Source organism: Gadus macrocephalus, chromosome 8, assembly GCF_031168955.1.
Source record: "Gadus macrocephalus chromosome 8, ASM3116895v1".
Classification (NCBI taxonomy): Eukaryota; Metazoa; Chordata; class Actinopteri; order Gadiformes; family Gadidae; genus Gadus; species Gadus macrocephalus.
This window is the reverse complement of record NC_082389.1, coordinates 271,708-291,707: the sequence shown is the minus strand read 5'-3', so window position 1 is coordinate 291,707 and position 20,000 is coordinate 271,708. Positions and strand designations below refer to the sequence as shown.

Sequence of the window (20,000 nt, the reverse complement as noted above, 5' to 3'; positions counted from 1 at the left end):
TTACACCATTGGCTGCGCTTCAAACGATCTGTAAGCCAATAGAAAGCTAATCACACAGGAGGATCTTAAGTAGGCCGAAAGGTAAAAACAATATCGCTCATTAAATTGATACTTTCAAGAACGGTCGTTTGTGGTTTCAACATGTAGGTTATCACATGTAGTATGGCATAGAAATTCATAACATAGGTTTGTAATTTATGAATAAATGTAAAATACAATATGTAGCTAAACAGACGACATGCCTTCTAGCGCGTTGCCTAAACTAAAGTAGCTCAACATGGTGCCAGGGCTAATGCCATCAAGATGGAGCCTCAAGCACTCCTGTAGCCTCGTTTGTCTTGACATTTTCTGGGACATATTTTGTCTTCTCATTCCATTCTTTTGTCTCGAAAAAAGTACTGGAAAAAAAAAAGAAGATGAATCTGTCGCAGTGCATCCAAACAGTTTTTCGCTTAACTATCTTGTGATCCCATAACCATCAATAGACCCATACAATGCTAAATGTACAGAAGCTATTCATTCCAGCAAAAATACATATGTTAGCTATGTATAGCTTCAAAGCATTTCATAAAGAAGACATCTGGGGTTAAAGCTATAGAGGCAGGTCCATTCATTCAGAAATCGGATGCTAATCATGTTATTTAAAATTAGATCTTGCCTGCATAACATAGCCTACGTCTGTGGGTCCACACGCAGGTTGATAACCCCTGATCTCATCCATTCTCATTTGTGGACTTCTAGCTTTGTTTAGGCCGTGTTGTTTGAGGTTTGAGGCCCACATTAACTTTTTTGCCATCTTGCCATTTCTCATTGTGCAGCTGTTGTCTGTCCGGACAAGCATATCTTGAGAAACAGGTTTAAATGAGAAGGAGGCGGCCAAGAGCGAAAGGAGAAGAGACGGTTAATACGTTCTGAACTAGATAGACTTATAGACCTTTTTTGATATAGCTCGTGTTTTGTTGTCTGGTATTCTTTGGCGTCATTGTGACGCTTAATCATCAGTGTTCGCTAAGCTAGAGACGATGGTGATTGCTAGAAGAGCGGGCGTTTCGCTCCTCTCCAATTGCTCGTCCTTTATTATCGTGACTGTAGCATTAATTATCACTCTGCTCATAGCAGACTCATTGTGTCTTCGTCGTGACGGAGGCAACTGCCCTGCTGCTGCTTTCCGACCTCTTGAACTTCACATTACTCTCACCATAACGACGGAACAAACCGTTCCACAGTGCGACATGATTCCGATTTATGGGTTTTCAATTTGAGGGTTGATATTTTCAGGAAATTGAGGAAGGATCCTTTTTTTTCGACCGGTGTTTTAGATTGTCTTTCTTTTCCCTTCCTCAATCTTTGTTTTTGTTGTTCTTTTCAATAAGACAAGTTTCATGTATCGCCTCTAAAAAGAACCACCTCTGATTGGTCGGAGACGATCGAATCTTGACCTTGGAAGATAGATAGCATTCTTGACCCCATCTTCTCTTGGCCAGACCCCCTTTCAACATATTTCTTCTCCAGTTGTAATAGCTTTTTGATTATTCCCTGAAGCCATACACTCAATAAATCCTGTACAACAATATTTTATTGGCTTGGAGCAGAGCATTGTGGTTTTATTTTATTTAAATGTTTGTAGGCTCCTGCATATGGCACGTCTCCAGGCCCAGGGGGGGGCCGGAGTGTCTCGCTAAACCTCCACATAAATCATTACCTCATGATTAAAGTCATCCCGGGAGATTTAAGACAATATTATTCAGCGCATGGCGTCCAAGCGCAGTGGTTTTGGCGTGTTTAAAGCTTGGCGTCCTATGCGTTGGCGGTATGAGGTAGCCTACCTCAACGTCAACATCTCTCCGGTCGCGGTTTACAGACACGGAGCCGGGCATTATGTCGCCATGAGCGCTGAAACCATGGCGATCCTATAGGGGTGAGACATCTCTCTCTCTCTCTCTCTCTCTCTCTCTCTCTCTCTCTCTCTCTCTCTCTCTCTCTCTCTCTCTCTCTCTCTCTCTCTCTCTCTCTCTCTCTCTCTCTCTCTCTCTCTCTCTCTCTCTCTCTCTCTCTCTCTCTCTCTCTCTCTCTCTCTCTCTCTCTCTCTCTCTCTCTCTCTCTCTCTCTCTCTCTCTCTCTCTCTCTCTCTCGCTCTCGCTCTCTCCCTCTCTTTGTATCCCAAGTTGACGCTGCCAATTCAGCGCTTCCCATGGCATTAGTTTTATTAGGTTAATCTGTGTCAGGGGATAGCCTGGCAAGGTAGTGTGAGCCAAAAAAACTTTCCAAGTTTCATGCATGTCGAGAAAAATATGATCGCTTGTGTTTTACAAAAGCTATCATAGTTACGATGGTACTGTGACAACATAAGGTAATCAAGGATGTTGTTATACTTAATGGGAGTTGCTATGTTGCTACAGGCTAAATCAAACATTGCCACATAATAATAAAAAAAAGGATAAGCTACACAAGGTCATGTTCGCTTTCAGGCAGTATAAAGCCTTGGATAAAGCCAGTATGAAGACTGGATTAAGCCTTTATTTTTAACTATTGATAAACTCGATTTCAATAGGACAAACGAGTTCCAACATCTAAGCAAGACCTCCAACTAGGCAGAAAACGCAGTAAGAACGAGTAGCTATCAGATAAGTGTGAGTCCGCCGAATTCTTACGGTTTAACAATAACCTACAACGAAATGATGTTGCTTGGAAGGAGAGCGACTTTGCAAGCCTTCCAACGCATAACCCCATCTCGAATATGAGCTTGTAAAAATAGAGAAAAAAAATCCTTCGCATAGAGTCTGCCCCTCTCATAGCAACTCGATTGTGATTGGTTAACAGTGGACACGAGCGCGTTCTTCTATTGGTCGAGCTGCCAGCATGCATACAGTAAAAGCAGGCAGAGACAGAATTTGAGCATTGCGATTGGCTGTTTGAAAATAAATGAAAGCGATAACCTTTTTCCTGTGTGTTGGAGACAGTTGATGGTGCGTTTTAGGCGTGTCTCTTAAAGTAATAAATTAATCTTACTGTCGCCAGCCAGGCGGTATTTAATTTGGAGAGAGAAAATAAGAGAAACGTCTATGAATATAAATGAGTGAGATCTATGACTAAGATGTGCTGACAGATGAAAAGACGCTGGGGGTGGAGAGAGGGAAAGGGAAATTTGTATGAGCCATCGAGAAGGTGAGGTGTGCGTGTGCACGCGCGCGTGCTTGCGTCCGTGCGAAGGTTAAACAGATTGTCTGGCAACTAAGGAAGCCAGTTGTAATTTTGAAACTTGTTGAGGAAGTTGAGGAAAATATCGTTGGGCCAAAGGCTAGGCTGAAGTCATTTTTAATGCATTCATTGGCTCACAAGCACACATACACACACGCACAGACACACACACGCACACACACACAAACCATGCAAACACACACACACAAACCGCGCACGCACACACACACACACACACACAGGGCCCGAGTGCAAGTCCTGCAATACATACATCTATTACCGACACACACATCTCTCTCTCTGTCTCTCTCTCTGTCTCTCTCTCTCTCTCTCTCTCTCTCTCTCTCTCTCTGTCTGTCTGTCTGTCTGTCTGTCTGTCTGTCTGTCTGTCTGTCTCTCTCTCTGTCTCTTTCTCTGTCTCTCTCTCTCTCTCTCTCTGTCTCTCTCTCTGTCTCTCTCTCTCTCTCTAATCTGTTACCTGGACTTCAGTTCATCCCTGTCCTCCGAGCACCTCATTAATCCCACGGCCCAACAGAAGAAACAGTGTGTGTGTGTGTGTGTGTGTTTGTGTGTGTGTGTGTGTGTGTGTTTGTCAGTGTGCTTGTGTGAGTGTGTGTGTGTGTGTCAGTGTGTGTGTGTCAGTGTGCTTGTGTGAGTGTGTGTCTGTCAGTGTGTCTGTGTGTGTGTCAGTGTGTTTGCGTGTGTGTCAGTGTGTGTTTGTGTGTGTCAGTGTGTTTGCGTGTGTGTCAGTGTGTGTTTGTGTGTGTCAGTGTGTTTGCGTGTGTCAGTGTGTGTGTGTGTGTTTGTGTGTCAGTGTGTTTGCGTGTGTCAGTGTGTTTGCGTGTGTCAGTGTGTGTGTGTGTGGCAGTGTGTGTGTGTGTGTCAGTGTGTTTGCGTGTGTCAGTGTGTGTGTCAGTGTGTGTGGCAGTGTGTGTTTGTGTGTCAGTGTGTTTGCGTGTGTCAGTGTGTGTGTGTGTGTGTGTCAGTGTGTGTTTGTGTGTGTGTCAGTGTGTGTTTGTGTGTGTTTGCGTGTGTCAGTGTGTTTGCGTGTGTCAGTGTGTGTGTGTGTGTCAGTGTGTTTGCGTGTGTCGGTGTGTTTGCGTGTGTCAGTGTGTGTGTGTGTCAGTGTGTGTTTGTGTGTCAGTGTGTTTGCGTGTGTCAGTGTGTGTGTGTGTGTGTGTCAGTGTGTGTTTGTGTGTCAGTGTGTTTGCGTGTGTGTCAGTGTGTTGTGGTAACCCGCTCCTTGAATGAGCCGGGTTACCGGTACAAACGACGCGTTTGTAGAAGGTTAAAGCCATTCCAGGCATTTATTATACAATCACTTCAATCCACCAGGGTTCTCACGGTCTCTAGGGCCTCCGTGGGCCTCTAGGCTCTCTTGCTGCCACGAGCCCTTCCTTGCTGCCACGAGCCCTTCCTTCCTGCACCCGACCCGTGCTGTGCTGTGCTGTGCCTCCTTTTAACATGGCTACCGTGCTTTCGGCCAGGTGTCCCCCAATCACCCTGATTGGGGTGCCGAAAGGGCTGCTCTCTCTCGCCGGCTGGTGGGTGGGGGTGGTACACCCCGTCCTCTACGGTACCCCGGGCCCGTCCAGGCCGAGGACCACGTGGCGGGATGTCACAGTGTTTGCGTGTGTCAGTGTGTGTGCGTGTGTCAGTGTGTGTTTGTGTGTCAGTGTGTGTGTGTGTCAGTGTGTTTGCGTGTGTCAGTGTGTGTGTGTGTGTGTGTTTGCGTGTGTCAGTGTGTTTGCGTGTGTCAGTGTGTGTGTGTGTCAGTGTGTTTGCGTGTGTCAGTGTGTGTGCGTGTGTCAGTGTGTGTGTGTGTGTTTGTGTGTCAGTGTGTGTGTGTGTCAGTGTGTTTGCGTGTGTCAGTGTGTGTGTGTGTGTGTCAGTGTGTTTGCGTGTGTCAGTGTGTGTGTCAGTGTGTGTGTGTGTGTCAGTGTGTTTGCGTGTGTCAGTGTGTGTTTGTGTGTGTCAGTGTGTCAGTGTGTGTTTGCGTGTGTCAGTGTGTGTGTGTGTGTGTGTTTGCGTGTGTCAGTGTGTTTGCGTGTGTCAGTGTGTGTGTGTGTGTCAGTGTGTTTGCGTGTGTCAGTGTGTGTTTGTGTGTGTCAGTGTGTTTGCGTGTGTGTGTGTGTCAGTGTGTTTGCGTGTGTGTGTGTGTGTCAGTGTGTGTGTGTGTGTCAGTGTGTGTTTGTGTGTCAGTGTGTGTTTGCGTGTGTCAGTGTGTGGCAGTCATGTATCCCTCATATATTTAATGTCAGTATCGATGTCATTACTATGATAAAGTTATGGGTGACCAATCTTAAATTCTCCGGTGTTGTTCCAGCTTCATTGAGCCGTCTCCTTCACAGTTGGGATAATACTTTTTGGGCGTGTTTGAGGTGTTAAGCTGTGTCACATAAATTTAACTAAATTACATTTTTAATACACCTGGCACTGGCCCCCATATCAATGTAAGAAGAAAGCAAGAACAAAACAAGGCTTCCAGCATCTAAATCTGCTAAATTTGCAGTCAGCTTTCTCTTCCATCTGCTAGTCTGTCCCCAGGTGCCCCTAGTTAGCTGGTGGAGCCGACTATTAGCAGTACAATGGCTCGCAGATGGTCGATCTGGGATAACCAATCATTATCTCAATTGTATAAATAGTCCCTGCTACGTCACAAACAGACATTTGCCCCTGGAGCCATCAAACTAGGAATGAACTATACATGATGGTTCAGGTTGGAAAACTTAAAATACAAAAATCCCTCTTATGGTGGGATTATGGTAGTGATATGCACTTGGTGGTAGCTTAATAAATGCTTGATGAGATCTTAAAGAATGAGACAACGCAGTGAGTTAAGTTGACAAAACCCCTGTCAGTTTATTGTCTTCAGCGAGAAAAGGGTCAGAAACACATGTCGCCTGGCTTCTCCCCACGAGGACTTCTCAATGCTCCAGTCGAGAGATTAGTTTTCTTTTCTTCTTTCTTCACCGTGAGGCTACAGCCTCCATCGAGAGACAAGCTTCCCAAAAAAACAAGTCTAACAGTTTCTTCTCACAGGCGAGCTTTTGTCCTCCAAAAATGTCCCCAGTTCAACATGGATTCTGTTCCCCTTAAGCTATGTGGGCTGCACGTCATGAAAACACATTCATCGATCCTTGCAATGCCACAGTTCAAGTAATGGAGGCGGGATCGAGTCCGCACCTCTGTCCAATTACACAAGCCACCAGGAGGTCAAATCACACCGATTGCCACCGAAAGAGAGAGTGCATTTTTTTTGTGGCAAATGCTAGCCTCTCATGAACAGCTTTACCTTCACCATCATCATCGTCATCATTACACTGCAACAATAGAAATACTGTTGGATTGCACTTTAGTCAAGCTTTTTATCTTCTGTGGCGTGTATAGAAAATATAGATATAGAATACAAAAAGCTTATACTTCTTTGAGTAACAGAATATAACATACAGTACTTCAGATTATGATTTGTTCAGCACATCAGCGCGTGTACTCCCACGTCCTCCCCTCCCTAAACTAATGTCACTCTTTAACAGGGATGTAGGTTGTTCACTAATAAGTGCTTTGGTCAATGGATATAACATTGAGTAGATGCTTTTACAATGGTATAGTACAGGATATTAATGCTACATAACTATCCATCGTTCGAAAAAAGAAAATTCAAATGAAAGAAAATTCAAGATGCACCATAATTATATATTCACGTGTGGCTTTTACCCCAAAACAATTTGGTCCAATTGACCTATGTGACAATAATCCCCCTTAATACAGCACCATTTTAAAACTATAACAAACCCACAAAGTAGCAACTTAATATGTCAATTGCACACTGTTCTTATTCCACCCAGTTCAAAAAGGGCAAGGTATCTTCACCACATCTGTTTTTTGTAAAAATTTGAAGCCATCAGAAGGTCTAGCAACTCATCCTTAACAACCCAATCTCAAAGATGTCCGAACACTAATATATGAAGTACAAAACGAAAAAAAAACATTATAAAAAAAAAAGAAAGGAAAATAAACTGGTTAGAAAAAAAGAAAACAGAAAAACCAAAACGTTTTTAAAACTGACATTCAAGTTCCGGTCCCACTTCAATCTGAACAGCCAATCGCCCATCCCGCTGTCATCGCTCTAGTGCAAATCTCACGTCCTTCCTCTCAGCGAACAATGCACCTCGTCTCCCCGGGATACAGTAAACATGTCCTTTAGTATATCATCACCGTGGTCCCCCCCCCGCCGCCGGGTCGCTACATCTCGGGCGCGGCCAGTGGCGGGGCCAGCGTGTGTTTGGGAGTCTGTAAGAGTTTGTGTGACTCCTCTGTGTTCGCGTGATCGTCCACCGCCATCGTCACGTTGGTCGGGGCGGGCAGCGAGGGCGAGGAGGCGTGCACCGGGTGCGTCAGCCGAACATCCAGGGCGTCGTTGTGTTGTGCGAGCGAGTTGAGGCGGTAGTGCAGGACGACGTCCCTGAGCGAGCAGTGGACGTCGTAGGGCTCGGCGAAGCCGTAGCCGTGGGGCGTGCTGTAGATCATGCAGTGCTTCACCTCCTCGTTCACACTGGAGGGAGGAAGGGAGGGAGGAAGGGAGGGAGGAAGATGAGCGGCGTGGAAGAGGAAACCTTCAGCTTTCCCTTTCAAATGTTCTACGTGAGCATGTGATAGGGCTGTTGTAAAACATCAGATATTCTTTTTCTCTGACGCATCTGGGGCTCGAACTGGCAACCCAAGGATTGGAAGGCGAGCACTGTAACAGTCGAGCCGACTTAATGCAGCCCGTTGGGTTGGATGGTTATAGCCTGTTTGAGGTAGTTTTGTTCGTCAGCCCCGCTACATATATTATCATGAAGTTGGGATATTTTAGGAGTGAGATACTCACACAACGGAGCACGCGTAGCATCCCTGTTTGCTGCTCTCGCGGATCAGGAAGGTTCCGGAAGCCTTGCCTTGGAGCATCTCCTCTGCCTGCGTTCTGCTCATCTCGCCAACAAACCAGCTGGTCTCGTCCTGGTGAGGCAGGGACCCCCCGTCCCCTTTCAACACGTACGTACTGGGAGGAGAGAGGAGACGTAACCAATGAGGCATGGCGGAAAATTGCGGCGGAAAACTTTTATTTGGACGTTTATAGCCTAATGTCCTGGTACCGGATTTCTGGAGAGGTTCACTTACTCGTCAAGGCTGTTGCTCTGTATCCCCAACCAGTTATTAATCCTTTTCTGGCGGACTCCTTTGTGATTCAACCAACTGTCAAAAAATAGAGGTAAGATAAGGTCAGTGGAAAAAAGGGTCAAGACTCGAGAAACAATCTCCAAAGGAGCCCTTTCTCTTGATCATGTTTTATGAATGCGCTCCGTTCAATCACCACGAGTGCTAGAAGCAGGAGGCGGTGTCAGACCGTGCTCCCCACCTCCGCCAGGACTTCCTGAGACACCAGAGATTTACTACTCACTTGAGATATTGGTCTCTGATGTTGCGGAGCTGGATGAGGTCTGGCCTCAGGCCGTTGATCCTCCTGTCGGTCTCCCGGTAGTCTTCCACCTGCGTCCTCAGGTCGTCCTCCAGGTGCACCTTGCTGTCGTAGATCTCCACCAATCGGTGCTTGAGCTTCTCGTAGTTGATCAGGAAGCTAATTGCAAAGGATGAGGAAAGTAAACACCGTTGAGGTTCGGGGCCAGCATTTCTCCATGGACGACAGAAGATCGCTAATTAAATAACAATCACGGAAGCTGCTATTTCTTTTTTTACCTCTCCAGGTCCTTCTCGTCTCCTTCCAGCTGGCTGTTGCGTTCAAACTCCTCGCCGTAACGCTCCTGTTCCCGGCACTGCTCCTGGAAGATCATCATGGTCTCGTTGAAGGCCTCGATCGCTGTTCTCTTCATCTGGATCTCCTGCCATGGGTCACATCGTTCGTCAACCAAATGGGCACATTTTGGAGAGCTTTCAGCCATTGACCTAGCAGGCTGGCAGGAACAGCTGAAGAGTGAAGCGCTGTACCACAATCACCGATGTACCTGTGAGGTCTTGGTGAACGCTTCATAGAGACGGTCGAACTCTTTAGATTTCTCTTGGTACTGGCAGTGATACTCCTTGAGTTTCCTTCCGGCTACGTCAACGCTGTCCTCCTTCGCTAGCTGGTCCTTAGAAGATAGGAATAGTAACGATGAATACATTGAAAAGGAATATTTGAAAAGCACAACAACAAAAGGAACGGTTGTGAGAGGTGGGTGGTGCGGCGGCCGGGCGGTCAGCTGACCTGCTGGAGGCGCGAGACAGCGTGCGTGAGTGTCAGGTCCAGCATGGCGTTGTACTCCACCAGCGGGTGGTTCTGGTAGTGCCAGATGAGCTCCACCACCGAGCCAAAGGTCAACGGGTCGGAGAAACCGTACTTCCCATCGCGGTGGTGGATCTTTATCAGCTTGTTGTGGCCGTCCTTCCTGGGAAATGGCGAGTCAATAAGATGGCAGAAATTAGATCAATGCAAACAAAGAGTGCGTACAGGCTGTACCGCAGAGGTGTGTGTGTGTGTGTGTGTGTGTGTGTGTGTGTGTGTGTGTGTGTGTGTGTGTGTGTGTGTGTGTGTGTGTGTGTGTGTGTGTGTGTGTGTGTGTGTGTGTGTGTGTGTGTGTGTGTGTGTGTGTGTGTGTGGCCGTTTATATTTTATTTTTAAGTTGGGCTCACCTCAAGGTTAGCGTGAATTCTCCTTGAATCTTTGTCGAGGCGTCCCGGACCATAAAGGACCCATCGGGGCTGTCGCGTAGCATCTCGTTCACCTCGTCCCTGAGAAGAAGAGAACGACGATCACCATCCAATCAACCGAGCCGAGAGCCGAGAAGTTAGGAAGAGGCGGTCGGCGCGTGAACGAGTCGAAACCAGTCGGGTTGGTCAGACTAACCTGGTGATGTCACCCCAGTACCACTCGGCGTCGGCCAGGGGGTGCTCTGGGGGGGGGGAGCCGTTGTTGTTCATGGTGGAGGGCGCAGGCTTGGTGGACCGGGGGGGCAGAGCTGAGGAGCCAGGAGGAGGAGAGGAAGGAACGGGAAAGATTTAGACGACAGTCTCGGCCAAAGCGTTCCGAAATTGAAATACATTGATCCGTTTGCATGAGTTAGATTATGCAAACATGACCCCTGCCATTGTGTGGATGCTCTGCGGATACAAAAGCAGGTGTGTGTGTGTGTGTGTGTGTGTGTGTGTGTGTGTGTGTGTGTGTGTGTGTGTGTGTGTGTGTGTGTGTGTGTGTGTGTGTGTGTGTGTGTGTGTGTGTGTGTGTGTGTGTGTGTGTGTGTGTCCATGTTTGCCCGTTGTGGATTACACTATTTGCTTTCCTTACCACCCTGCTGATTGTAGCAAGCAGTTTGACAAGACATGTCACAATCTCTAGACATGCCCAGGCATGTTTCCAACAGGAATTACTGCCCACAAAATGTCAATTAAGTGTCTGTATCATTGTAAAGAATTAATAACTTACTAAATACTGTGTAATTGACTATTATGTTCCATTTTGGCTCTTCCTCACCATTTGACATTTAAAACGTCAAATATGCATTTTCAGTAGGGCTAGTAGTTAGTTACACATTCATAAAACCTTTTCACACCACACAAGTGCTTGGAAGTCTTTTTTTCTCAGTTAACTCTAAAAGAGCAATATTTTTCCTCGAACAGGCTGACCGTTTTCCAGAAAATGAAAGGACAAACCGCATCAAGGAGGTGAACGGCGATATATTTCACTGCAGGACAAAAGTGCCTTTCATAGAGCAGCCCGAGAACCACCGGAGAGAAGAAAATGTGGGTTTCTCGCTCCATCCGCTCTATGCTTTTTATGACCCTTAAAATAAACAAAAGGCAGGTGCAACAGCACGAAGGAGGTACTGAACTAAAGCCAGAGTCCTCCACTCAGCAGAATTCCTTCTGCTCTCCCCATCCCCCTCCGAAAATTAAAGTCTCAGAAAATCCACAAAGAAAAAAAACTCAAGCATTATTCAATATCGAGAAGTTATCTGATAGGCGAAAATAGTCAATTCCATTAATATGAAATGAATATCGGCTGTCCAATCGACAGTTGTCAATCACCATTGTGATTGTCACAACGAAGGCTATAAAAGAATATCTCTGGGATCGTTTTTTGCGATTCATCTAGTATGTTTTTTGTCTTCACACAAGGGAAATGTTACAATATGCTAAATGTCACAGTAAGTCATGAGACAAGCTGTCTAGTCTAGTTGCCAGTAGCCTACTTTCAAAGCGCATTCAAATTATCCACGGTCGGCTGCAGCAGAGAACAAAGCACTCGTTTCATGCGGCATTTATTAATGCACCTTCCACAGCTTGGTCCACATAAAGCAACTTGTAGATGACTCGGAATGTTTGAAGAGGCTTCATAAAAAAGGCAGAAATGTTATACAATTGCCACAAGTTTTTCAGATCCGACGGGACAAAGAAAAGAGCCAGCACTGCGCCTGACGAAAGGGTATTACGTAATCGGCAAGTGAATTGCTCTTTGCATGCCCGGGCAATGCCACTAGGGAACGCAGCGATGAGTACCAGCTTTATAACGTTTTGAACCTATTACTGCATATTAGTTCATTGACAGCTTTGTCACATTAATAACATGATAGCCAAAGAGCATTTGCACAGAAAGAAATATGTGTCCTATTTGAGCTATTGTAAATAGCAGGCATAACCTTACCTGGAGGTGCTTGATCCATTTCGATGTAGAATACACCCCCAAGAGAAATAACCATTCCGTTATCAGAGATTATTCCGCGTTGTTATCACGTTTCGCAAAAAAATGTATTTTGTCGAACGACCAAGTCAGGGTACTTTTGTAAAAATCGTAGACGCCACGAACTTGGGAGCCATACGCATCGTCGGCAAGAAGGGACGTCGTTCCAAATCCAAACCCCAAACGGTTTCTTTAAACATTTAAACTATTGTTCATAACGAGTTGCAGAAGAAATGATACATTTCGTGCCGTGTCTTCTGGTGCTACGCGCGGCACTGCTCGCTCCTACCTCATCTCGGAACTGAAGTGACTTTAAAGGGCTGTACCAACGTCGTCTTGGGATGGTCCAAAATACCTGCTCTAGAGGGGGGGTTACATTTGCGTATTTGACGAACTATTGCCATACATATCAATGAATGGTCCAACATATGATCGTATGAACATTAATAAGTAATGTTTTTTTAATAATTAAAACGATATAAAGAGATGATAAACGATTTAGATACAAGTATAACACGCATCTCTACCATAATGCAATGGTACGTTCACTGGCGTTTCATTCAACTCCGTTCTACTCCGTTCTAACTATTTCATTTGCATGAATGAAGAAATCGGGGCCCAAATAATGATACGTTACAACAACATCAACATCAACAACCACAATACGAAGAATAGTAATAATAATTATAAGAATGGTAATAATAATAAGAAGAATAATTATAACAATATCCTGTCCCCTAATGAATTTACTATCAATATGTGCCCTGTGTTGTGGAATACAGGTTCTGGCTTTGTGCTGAGAATCACTCTGCTAATCGATCCCCTTTTTTTATATTTTTCTTTGGTTATGAATAGGTTACAATAAAATGACGTCATGCAGTTTTGCATGGTCTGAGGTGAAGCGCTCGTGCTCTGTGGTGTGACAGGGAAGCATCTCGCCGAGCTTGTTCAACATGTTCTGCAGCAACAACGGCTGCCCGGGTCGCCCCTTTCTCGGATCATTTACAGCTGTATGATCGTCTGAATGTCGCACTGTGTGGGTCAATAGCAGGTGCTGTAGTAGGCCTACGTAGGGCGTACAACGTTATGTTTTTTTTCTGTGTAGAGGTGACACGCCAAAAAATAAATGGAATAATTAAGGAGTCGTTTAAGCCTACAGTTGTTATTTGGGTGTTGTACGTGCGTTGTTGTTTGTTCCATTTGCGTAGGACTAGTGACATCGTCGATGTATTAACGTTACTCGAAATCGCTATTCGCAGATTGGTGTTTGTTCGCTCGGCTTGCCAGAGCGACGTTATGCTGTAATGTCACCAGCCCGAGTCCTTGTGCACACCAGCTGAAGTTTAGGGAAGGAGGGAGGGGGAGAGAGAGTGAAACACGGCCTTTATGTCCACCACCGATCGCCCTTTGTGGATGACCAGACGAAACCTCTCTGACCCGAAGAGGAAAACCCCAGATACCGGCCTCGGCTATGTTGCACTACTGTTTCAGTAAAGACGACGCGCCCCTGCCACCTGTTTGCTGCCATGAAACTATTGAAACTACAAGCACGACTTGAATATGGCGCTTATTATTACATGCGTGGGCCACAGTGACATGGTCTCCCTTGTTAACACTTGGATACAGTCATATACTATATATCTTGGAACAAATCTCTAGTGTTTGGAAGTATGTGTATACGCTAGAACTGGGACAAAGAGATCGGTCTATAATCTTTCTATTCATCTCCATAAGAATATGTGCCTGTTTATCATCTTTATTTATAGAAAAGCTTAAATCTTCCGACAACACAAATGTATATTGTAATAGTGACTGAGACATAACGAGTTAAGTTCAAGTTTCAGTTACACGGAGAGAACAATACTACGTAACATTCGTTACGTAGTATTAAATATAATATTGAATTATATTATATTACCAATTATAAATTACATTTTACTACCACATTGACACTAATTGGATTAGCCTATTAATAAACCTAATACAAAAGGATGGGACTGCTAATTAAAATCACTGGAAAGTAAAAAATAGACTACTAAATTGCATTACCCCATGCCCATCATATCTATCAATCAGAATCCACATGATTGATTCTATTGACTATTGAGGCCTTTCAGGTGACACTTCTCCCAGAGCCTGGAGGATGCATGTCAACGCTCCGGGGTTGGAACCAGCAACCCAAGCCCTGCCCCCACAGATCACCTGTTGGTCTGGAGGCCGTCCGGGGGCCGTGGGGGGTGCTACGGCTCTTCGCTTTGCATCGCAGTATGCCAGCATGCTGCTTGTGTGTTTTTATGTATGTGTGTGTGTGTGTGTGTGTGTGTGTGTGTGTGTGTGTGTGTGTGTGTGTGCGTGTGTGTGCGCGTGGGTGTGGGTGCGTGCGTGCGTGTGCGTGTCTGTACGATGCCATGCCTGCACCCCTCCTCTCTCTCTCTGGTTGCTACACGTCTGGGCATGTCATGGGCTACTGCCCAAACTACCCCCCCCTCTCCCCTCCCCACCTCCCCCCTCTCCCCTCACCCCCTCACCCCTCCCCCCCTCACCCCACACCCACCAAGTCAGAATGTACCCTCTTGACTTCTGGGTATATGACCCTGTGACCCCTTGCGACACTTTTACAAGCCTCCCCTCCCTGCCCTCAGCCAGCAGACGGTGTGGGGGGGTGGGGGGGGTGAAGGGTTGCGGGGGTTCAGATGACTGTCTTGGGTGCGGGGGTGCGGGGGTGCGGGGGGACAGGCTGGGGCACGGTGAGGCCCCATGTGGCCGTCTCTGGTTCGGTGGAAGAGTCTGTCTGGAGCATTCCGACTATTCAAGTCCCAGCACTCTGTCTGTGTGTTTGTGTGTCAGTCTGTGTGTGTGTCAGTCTGTGTTTGTGTCAGTCTGTGTGTGTATGTGTGTGTGTACGTTTGTTTGTGTTATATTATATTAATATATATATATGGTGTGTGTGTGCCTATCTTTATGTATGAATGTGTGCTTGGGAGTTTGTGGTTTATGCGTGTGTGTGTGTGTGTGTGTGCTAATGTTTTGCGTGCATGCATTTGTGTTACTGTTCTTATGAGTGTGTGCATGTGTGTGTGTGTGTGTGTGTGTGTCTGTGTGTGTGCTCGATGAACATGTACCCGGGTGTGTCTGGTAGCCAGTAGTGTGACGGGGTCGACCTACTGGGTAAACCTGCTCAGTGCAGCCCTGATAGGATCACGGGGCTGATCACGGGATCAGCAGAGAGGCTGATATCGCCCCGCCCTCGGGCTGCGTGCACGCTGCTGGGGGGGCTTTCAGACACACACAGATGTTCTCTCGGAGCTAAATGCAGAGCATATTCCAACTGTGTTCCTTCACACAGATACGGTTTCAGGCTCAGCCAATGGTTTTAATCAATGTGAGCGGACCACTGGAGATCTGGCATTCCACCGCTACAGATCGTGGTAACTGTCGAACCAGTGCGGGAAATCACCGCGGACAACTTATCAAAGCTCTGCGCTAATGATCAAAGCACAAGAGTCACTGTCAAACTGCGGTAGTAACATATACAACTAACGTCATAACCTTTTCTATCAATTTTACCAACTTCTAAAACTACTCTGGCAACTTTCAAACTAGGGTAGTTACATATCCAACTACCGTAGCATCTATTCACATCACCTTCGTACCTTTCAAACGACTGTATTCACTTTCAAACTACTCTAACTTTTTTGGTTACTACAGTAGCAACCACACCAGGATAAATCATTCTTCATTATGAATAAATACACAACATCTATGTGCATTTCTATAACTTTGTTCCACTTCTTAGTTTCATGATACCCAACCATCAACATTTCACCCATTGAAGGAGCAATCTCTGGGGGGGGGGGAGGAGGTGGAGGAGGAGGAGGAGGAGAAGGAGGAGGAGGAGGAGGAGGAGAGAGGAGGAGGAGGAGGAGGAGGAGGAGGGGGGGGAGGAGGAGGAGGAGGAGGAGAGGAGGAGGAGGAGGAGGAGGAGGAGAGAGGAGGAGGAGGAGGAGGAGGAGGAGGAGGGGGGAGGGGGGAGGAGGAGGTGGAGGAGGAGGAGGAGGAGGGGGGGAGGAGGAGGAGGAGAGAGGAGGAGGAGGAGGAGGAGGAGGAGGAGGAGGAGGGGGGGAGGGGGGAGGAGGAGGTGGAGAGGAGGAGGAGGAGGGGGGGGAGGAGGAGGAGGGGGGGGGAGGAGGAGGGGGGAGGAGGTGGAGGAGGAGGAGGAGGAGGAGGGGGGGGGGAGGTGGAGGAGGAGAGGAGGGGGAGAGGGGGGAGGAGGAGGAGGGGGGGAGGAGGAGATGAGAAGGAGGAGAAGAAGTGTGAGGAAGAGGAGAAAGTAGAGGGAATATGAGGTGGAGAGGAGAAGAAAATGTAGAAGAGGAGGCTTAGGGGAGGTAGAGGAGGTTGAGATGAAGAACGAGGAAGAGGAGGAGGAGGTAGAAGAAGGAGGATTTGCCTGTGTCTTAAATCTGCTGTAGTGTAGTGTCAGAGAGAGAGAGAGAGAGAGAGAGAGAGAGAGAGAGAGAGAGAGAGAGAGAGGAGAGAGAGAGAGAGAGAGAGAGAGAGAGAGAGAGAGAGAGAGAGAGAGAGAGAGAGAGAGAGAGACAGAGAGAGAGAGAGGAGAGGGAGAGGAGAGAGAGAGAGAGGGAGAGAGAGAGAGAGAGAGAGAGAGAGAGAGAGAGAGAGAGAGAGAGGGAGAGGGAAGAGAGAGGGGGGGGGGGGGCTCTGGGGTTTCCCAGGGTGCCGTCCAGGACCCATGCTGCTCCCGCCCGCTGCCAGAGGCGGCTGGACCGCGGCCGGGGAGCAACATGGCCGCCGGACCGGCCCATTGTGGAAATGTAAGTGGGGGGGGAGGGAGGGTGGGGGGGGGTGGGGGGGGGGTTGGGCTGCTTGCGCTGGAACAGAAAAAATGTTAGATGACCAAAACTATGAGCTTTCAAATAGCAGGGCCCTGGGAAACATGGGCTGTTCCTCCTCCGAGGTCAGAGAAAAGCCAAGGAAAAGAGGAAAAAACACAGGAGGGGAAAAAGGAAAGAAACACGGGAAAAAAGAGAAAGGCGGTTCTGGCGGAACGCTCGTGTAACTCTAGACGTCAGCAGAAGAGACACAGAGTTTATCCTCACTTTTCCCCCTCTCTTTAGATTCAGTTTCTCTGTGTTTTCTTCCTCCTTTGTTTCCGCATCAGTCCGATCCCGCTGGCGTCGGTCTCATCTTGTCTTGAGTCTCCGTCGGCCGTCAGCGACCGGCGGCCCTCAGCTGTCACTCACCCAGACCCGACTCTCCGAGCTGACAGGGGGGGGGGGCCTTCACCTAGCTCACTGCCTGAGCTCTGCTGGGTGGGGGGATTAAGATGAGCTCCTACTGGGGTCCATGCCCCATTACCTGTTCAATAGTGGTACAGTCCAAGCTGAGGCTTAAACCATATGCGTTGAACATTGCATAGCAACAAATGAATGGATCATTTATGTTCTTGTGGGAAACAGGACTATGAGTATGAGTAGCTATGAGTTAAGTCGTTCACGCCGGTACGAGTACACGAAGCACGCTGTGTTTCTCCGTTTACGCTGCGTAAAGCTTCTTTATCTCCTTCATTTGTTTCATGATGAATGACAGGATTAGCCCCCAGTCCCCGGGGGGGGGGGTCGCCCCGTGGTACCGACCTGGTGGACGGCCGCCAGGTGGATAAGCCCCACCTCCCACCTGAGGAGGGGGGGGGGGGGGGGGGTCAGCTGACTGCGTGGGGGCTGTCTTATAAAATGAGACGTGGGCGTCACACAGCAGTGGACGTTACCCCAGCAACGCCCCCCCTCCCGCCTACAGTCACACACTCGCACGTACACACACGTGCACTCTCACATGCACACGCATACAGGTTCACACAAACACAGATACACAGACACACACGCACACACTCTCTCTCCCCCCCCCCCCCCGGGACCCTCTGTAGGGGACAGGCCCAGGGCTCAGCCCGGCTCGGTAACTCTATTAGGCCCCGCCCCCCGCCCCCGGCCCCGCCCCCCCGCCCCCGCCCCCGCCCGCGGGGCCACAATGGAGGCTTTGTCAGCGGGGAGGGCGGCCATTGTGACCCCCCCACTACAGGATTTAGATCCCATTCTCTCGCCCGACCCGCGCTGGCTTCTCCTCAAAACACACACGCACACACACACACACACAAAGACACACGCGCACACACACACACAAAGACACAAACACACACACACACACACAAAGACACACGTGTGCAAGTCTTGCATCTCTCCCTCTCTCTCTCTCTCTCTCTCTCTCTCTCTCTCTCTCTCTCTTTCTCTCTCTCTCTCCCTCTCTCTCTCTCTCTCTCTCTCTCTCTCTCTCTCTCTCTCTCTCTCTGTCTCTCTCTCTCTCTCTCTCTCTCTCTCTCTCTCTCTCTCTCTCTCTCTCTCTCTCTCTCTCTCTGTCTCTCTCTCTCTCTCTCTCTCTCTCTCTCCCCTTTCTCTCTCTCTCTCTCTCTCTCTCTCTCTCTCTCTCTCTCCCCCTCTCTCTCTCCCCCTCTCTCCTCTCTCTCTCTCTCTCTCTCTCTCTCTCTCATCTCTCTCTCTCTCTCTCTCCCCCCTCTCTCTCTCTCTCTCTCTCTCTCTCTCTCTCTCCCCCCCCCCCCTCAATGCGAGCCCCTGGGGGATGACTCAGGCCGGCTTCCAGGAGGAGGAGGAGGAGGAAGAGGAGGAGGGTGGGGGTGAGGGTGGAAGGTGGGGGGTGGGGGGGGGGTAAGAGAGCAGAGGAGCTGCCTAATACCCCCCCCCCCCACCCCCCACCCACCTCCTCTATCCTGATTGGCTGGTTCGTGAGTGTGGGAGAATGTGCCGGGTCGAGTGTAAGCCCCCCCTCTTTATCACACACACACACACACACACACACACACACACACACACACACACACACACACACACACACACACACACACACACACACACACACACACACACACACACACACAGACACACACACACACACACACACACACACACACACACATACACACACGGCACACAGATAATTGAGCTTGACACCAGGGTCTGCGGGTGTAAATATACAAACATACACAAAGAAACACACGCATGCCGCGTCAACACACAACACCAAACTAGCACTCACAAACACACAAACAAAACTCACACTCACACACACTCCCACACACATGTATGGGGATGTGTACAAACAAAGCACCCATACATACAAAAACACACACAGACACACACACTCCTTCACATACATAGGGATGTGTACACACAAAAGCTGCCCAGTAAACACACACACACACACACACAAACAGACATTTACACACATACACACACACACACACACACACACACACACACACACACACACACACACACACACACTCAGACATACACACACATACATGCATAGGGCTGTGTGCACAGAAAAGCAGCCGTGCAAACACACACACACACACACACACACACACACTCAATGAAGTACCCCCTGCCAGTGCAGCGAGGACAGAAGACTGTTGCAGGGCAGACGTTACAGAACGAGGTGCAGCACCCAACACCCAGCAGAGCCCCTCTCCTCAGGCCGGCTTCCCCCCCCCCCTCCCTCCCCTCGTACACAGGCTTCTAGAAGGACCAGCCCCCCCCTCCAAACACTCTGCGATATCCACATGCTGGAAACGACTTGTTTGTTTTGAACTAGGCTGTGGTGAAGCACTAGAGCTACTCCAGTAGAAGCTACAGCACTAGAGCTACTCCAGTAGAAGCTACAGCACTAGAGCTACTCCAGTAGAAGCTACAGCACTAGAGCTACTCCAGTAGAAGCTACAGCACTAGAGCTACTCCAGTAGAAGCTACAGCGCTAGAGCTACTCCAGTAGAAGCTACAGCGCTAGAGCTACTCCAGTAGAAGCTACAGCCCTAGAGCTACTCAGTAGAAGCTACAGCACTAGAGCTACTCCAGTAGAAGCTACAGCACTAGAGCTACTCCAGTAGAAACTACAGCACTAGAGCTACTCCAGTAGAAGCTACAGCACTAGAGCTACTCAGTAGAAGCTACAGCACTAGAGCTACTCCAGTAGAAGCTACAGCACTAGAGCTACTCCA

The 20,000-nt window shown here is 48.2% G+C and overlaps 1 protein-coding gene across 1 annotated transcript; it reads right to left on the bottom strand.

Moving 5' to 3' along the window:
* Positions 1 to 6,035: 6,035 nt before the first annotated feature.
* LOC132462354 (phosphatidylinositol 3-kinase regulatory subunit gamma-like) lies at positions 6,036 to 12,215 on the bottom strand. Its single transcript, XM_060057837.1, has 10 exons — positions 11,879 to 12,215; positions 10,085 to 10,196; positions 9,871 to 9,969; positions 9,446 to 9,626; positions 9,204 to 9,329; positions 8,938 to 9,080; positions 8,642 to 8,818; positions 8,362 to 8,436; positions 8,072 to 8,242; positions 6,036 to 7,753 (listed from the first exon to the last, which is right to left on the bottom strand). Exons 1-10 carry the CDS (start codon positions 11,931 to 11,933, stop codon positions 7,444 to 7,446), a joined length of 1,449 nt encoding a protein of 482 aa, XP_059913820.1. The 5' UTR covers positions 11,934 to 12,215; the 3' UTR covers positions 6,036 to 7,443.
* Positions 12,216 to 20,000: the final 7,785 nt, after the last annotated feature.

Coding starts and splice junctions, on each gene's coding strand:
- LOC132462354 (XM_060057837.1), bottom strand. CDS start 11,933: ATGGTTATTTCTCTTGGGGGTGTATTCTACATCGAAATGGATCAAGCA. Junction 9,627..9,870: donor GAATTCACGCTAACCTTGAG/GTGAGCCCAACT, acceptor GCCATTTCCCAG/GAAGGACGGCCACAACAAGC. Junction 8,437..8,641: donor ATCAGAGACCAATATCTCAA/GTGAGTAGTAAA, acceptor ATTTTTTGACAG/TTGGTTGAATCACAAAGGAG.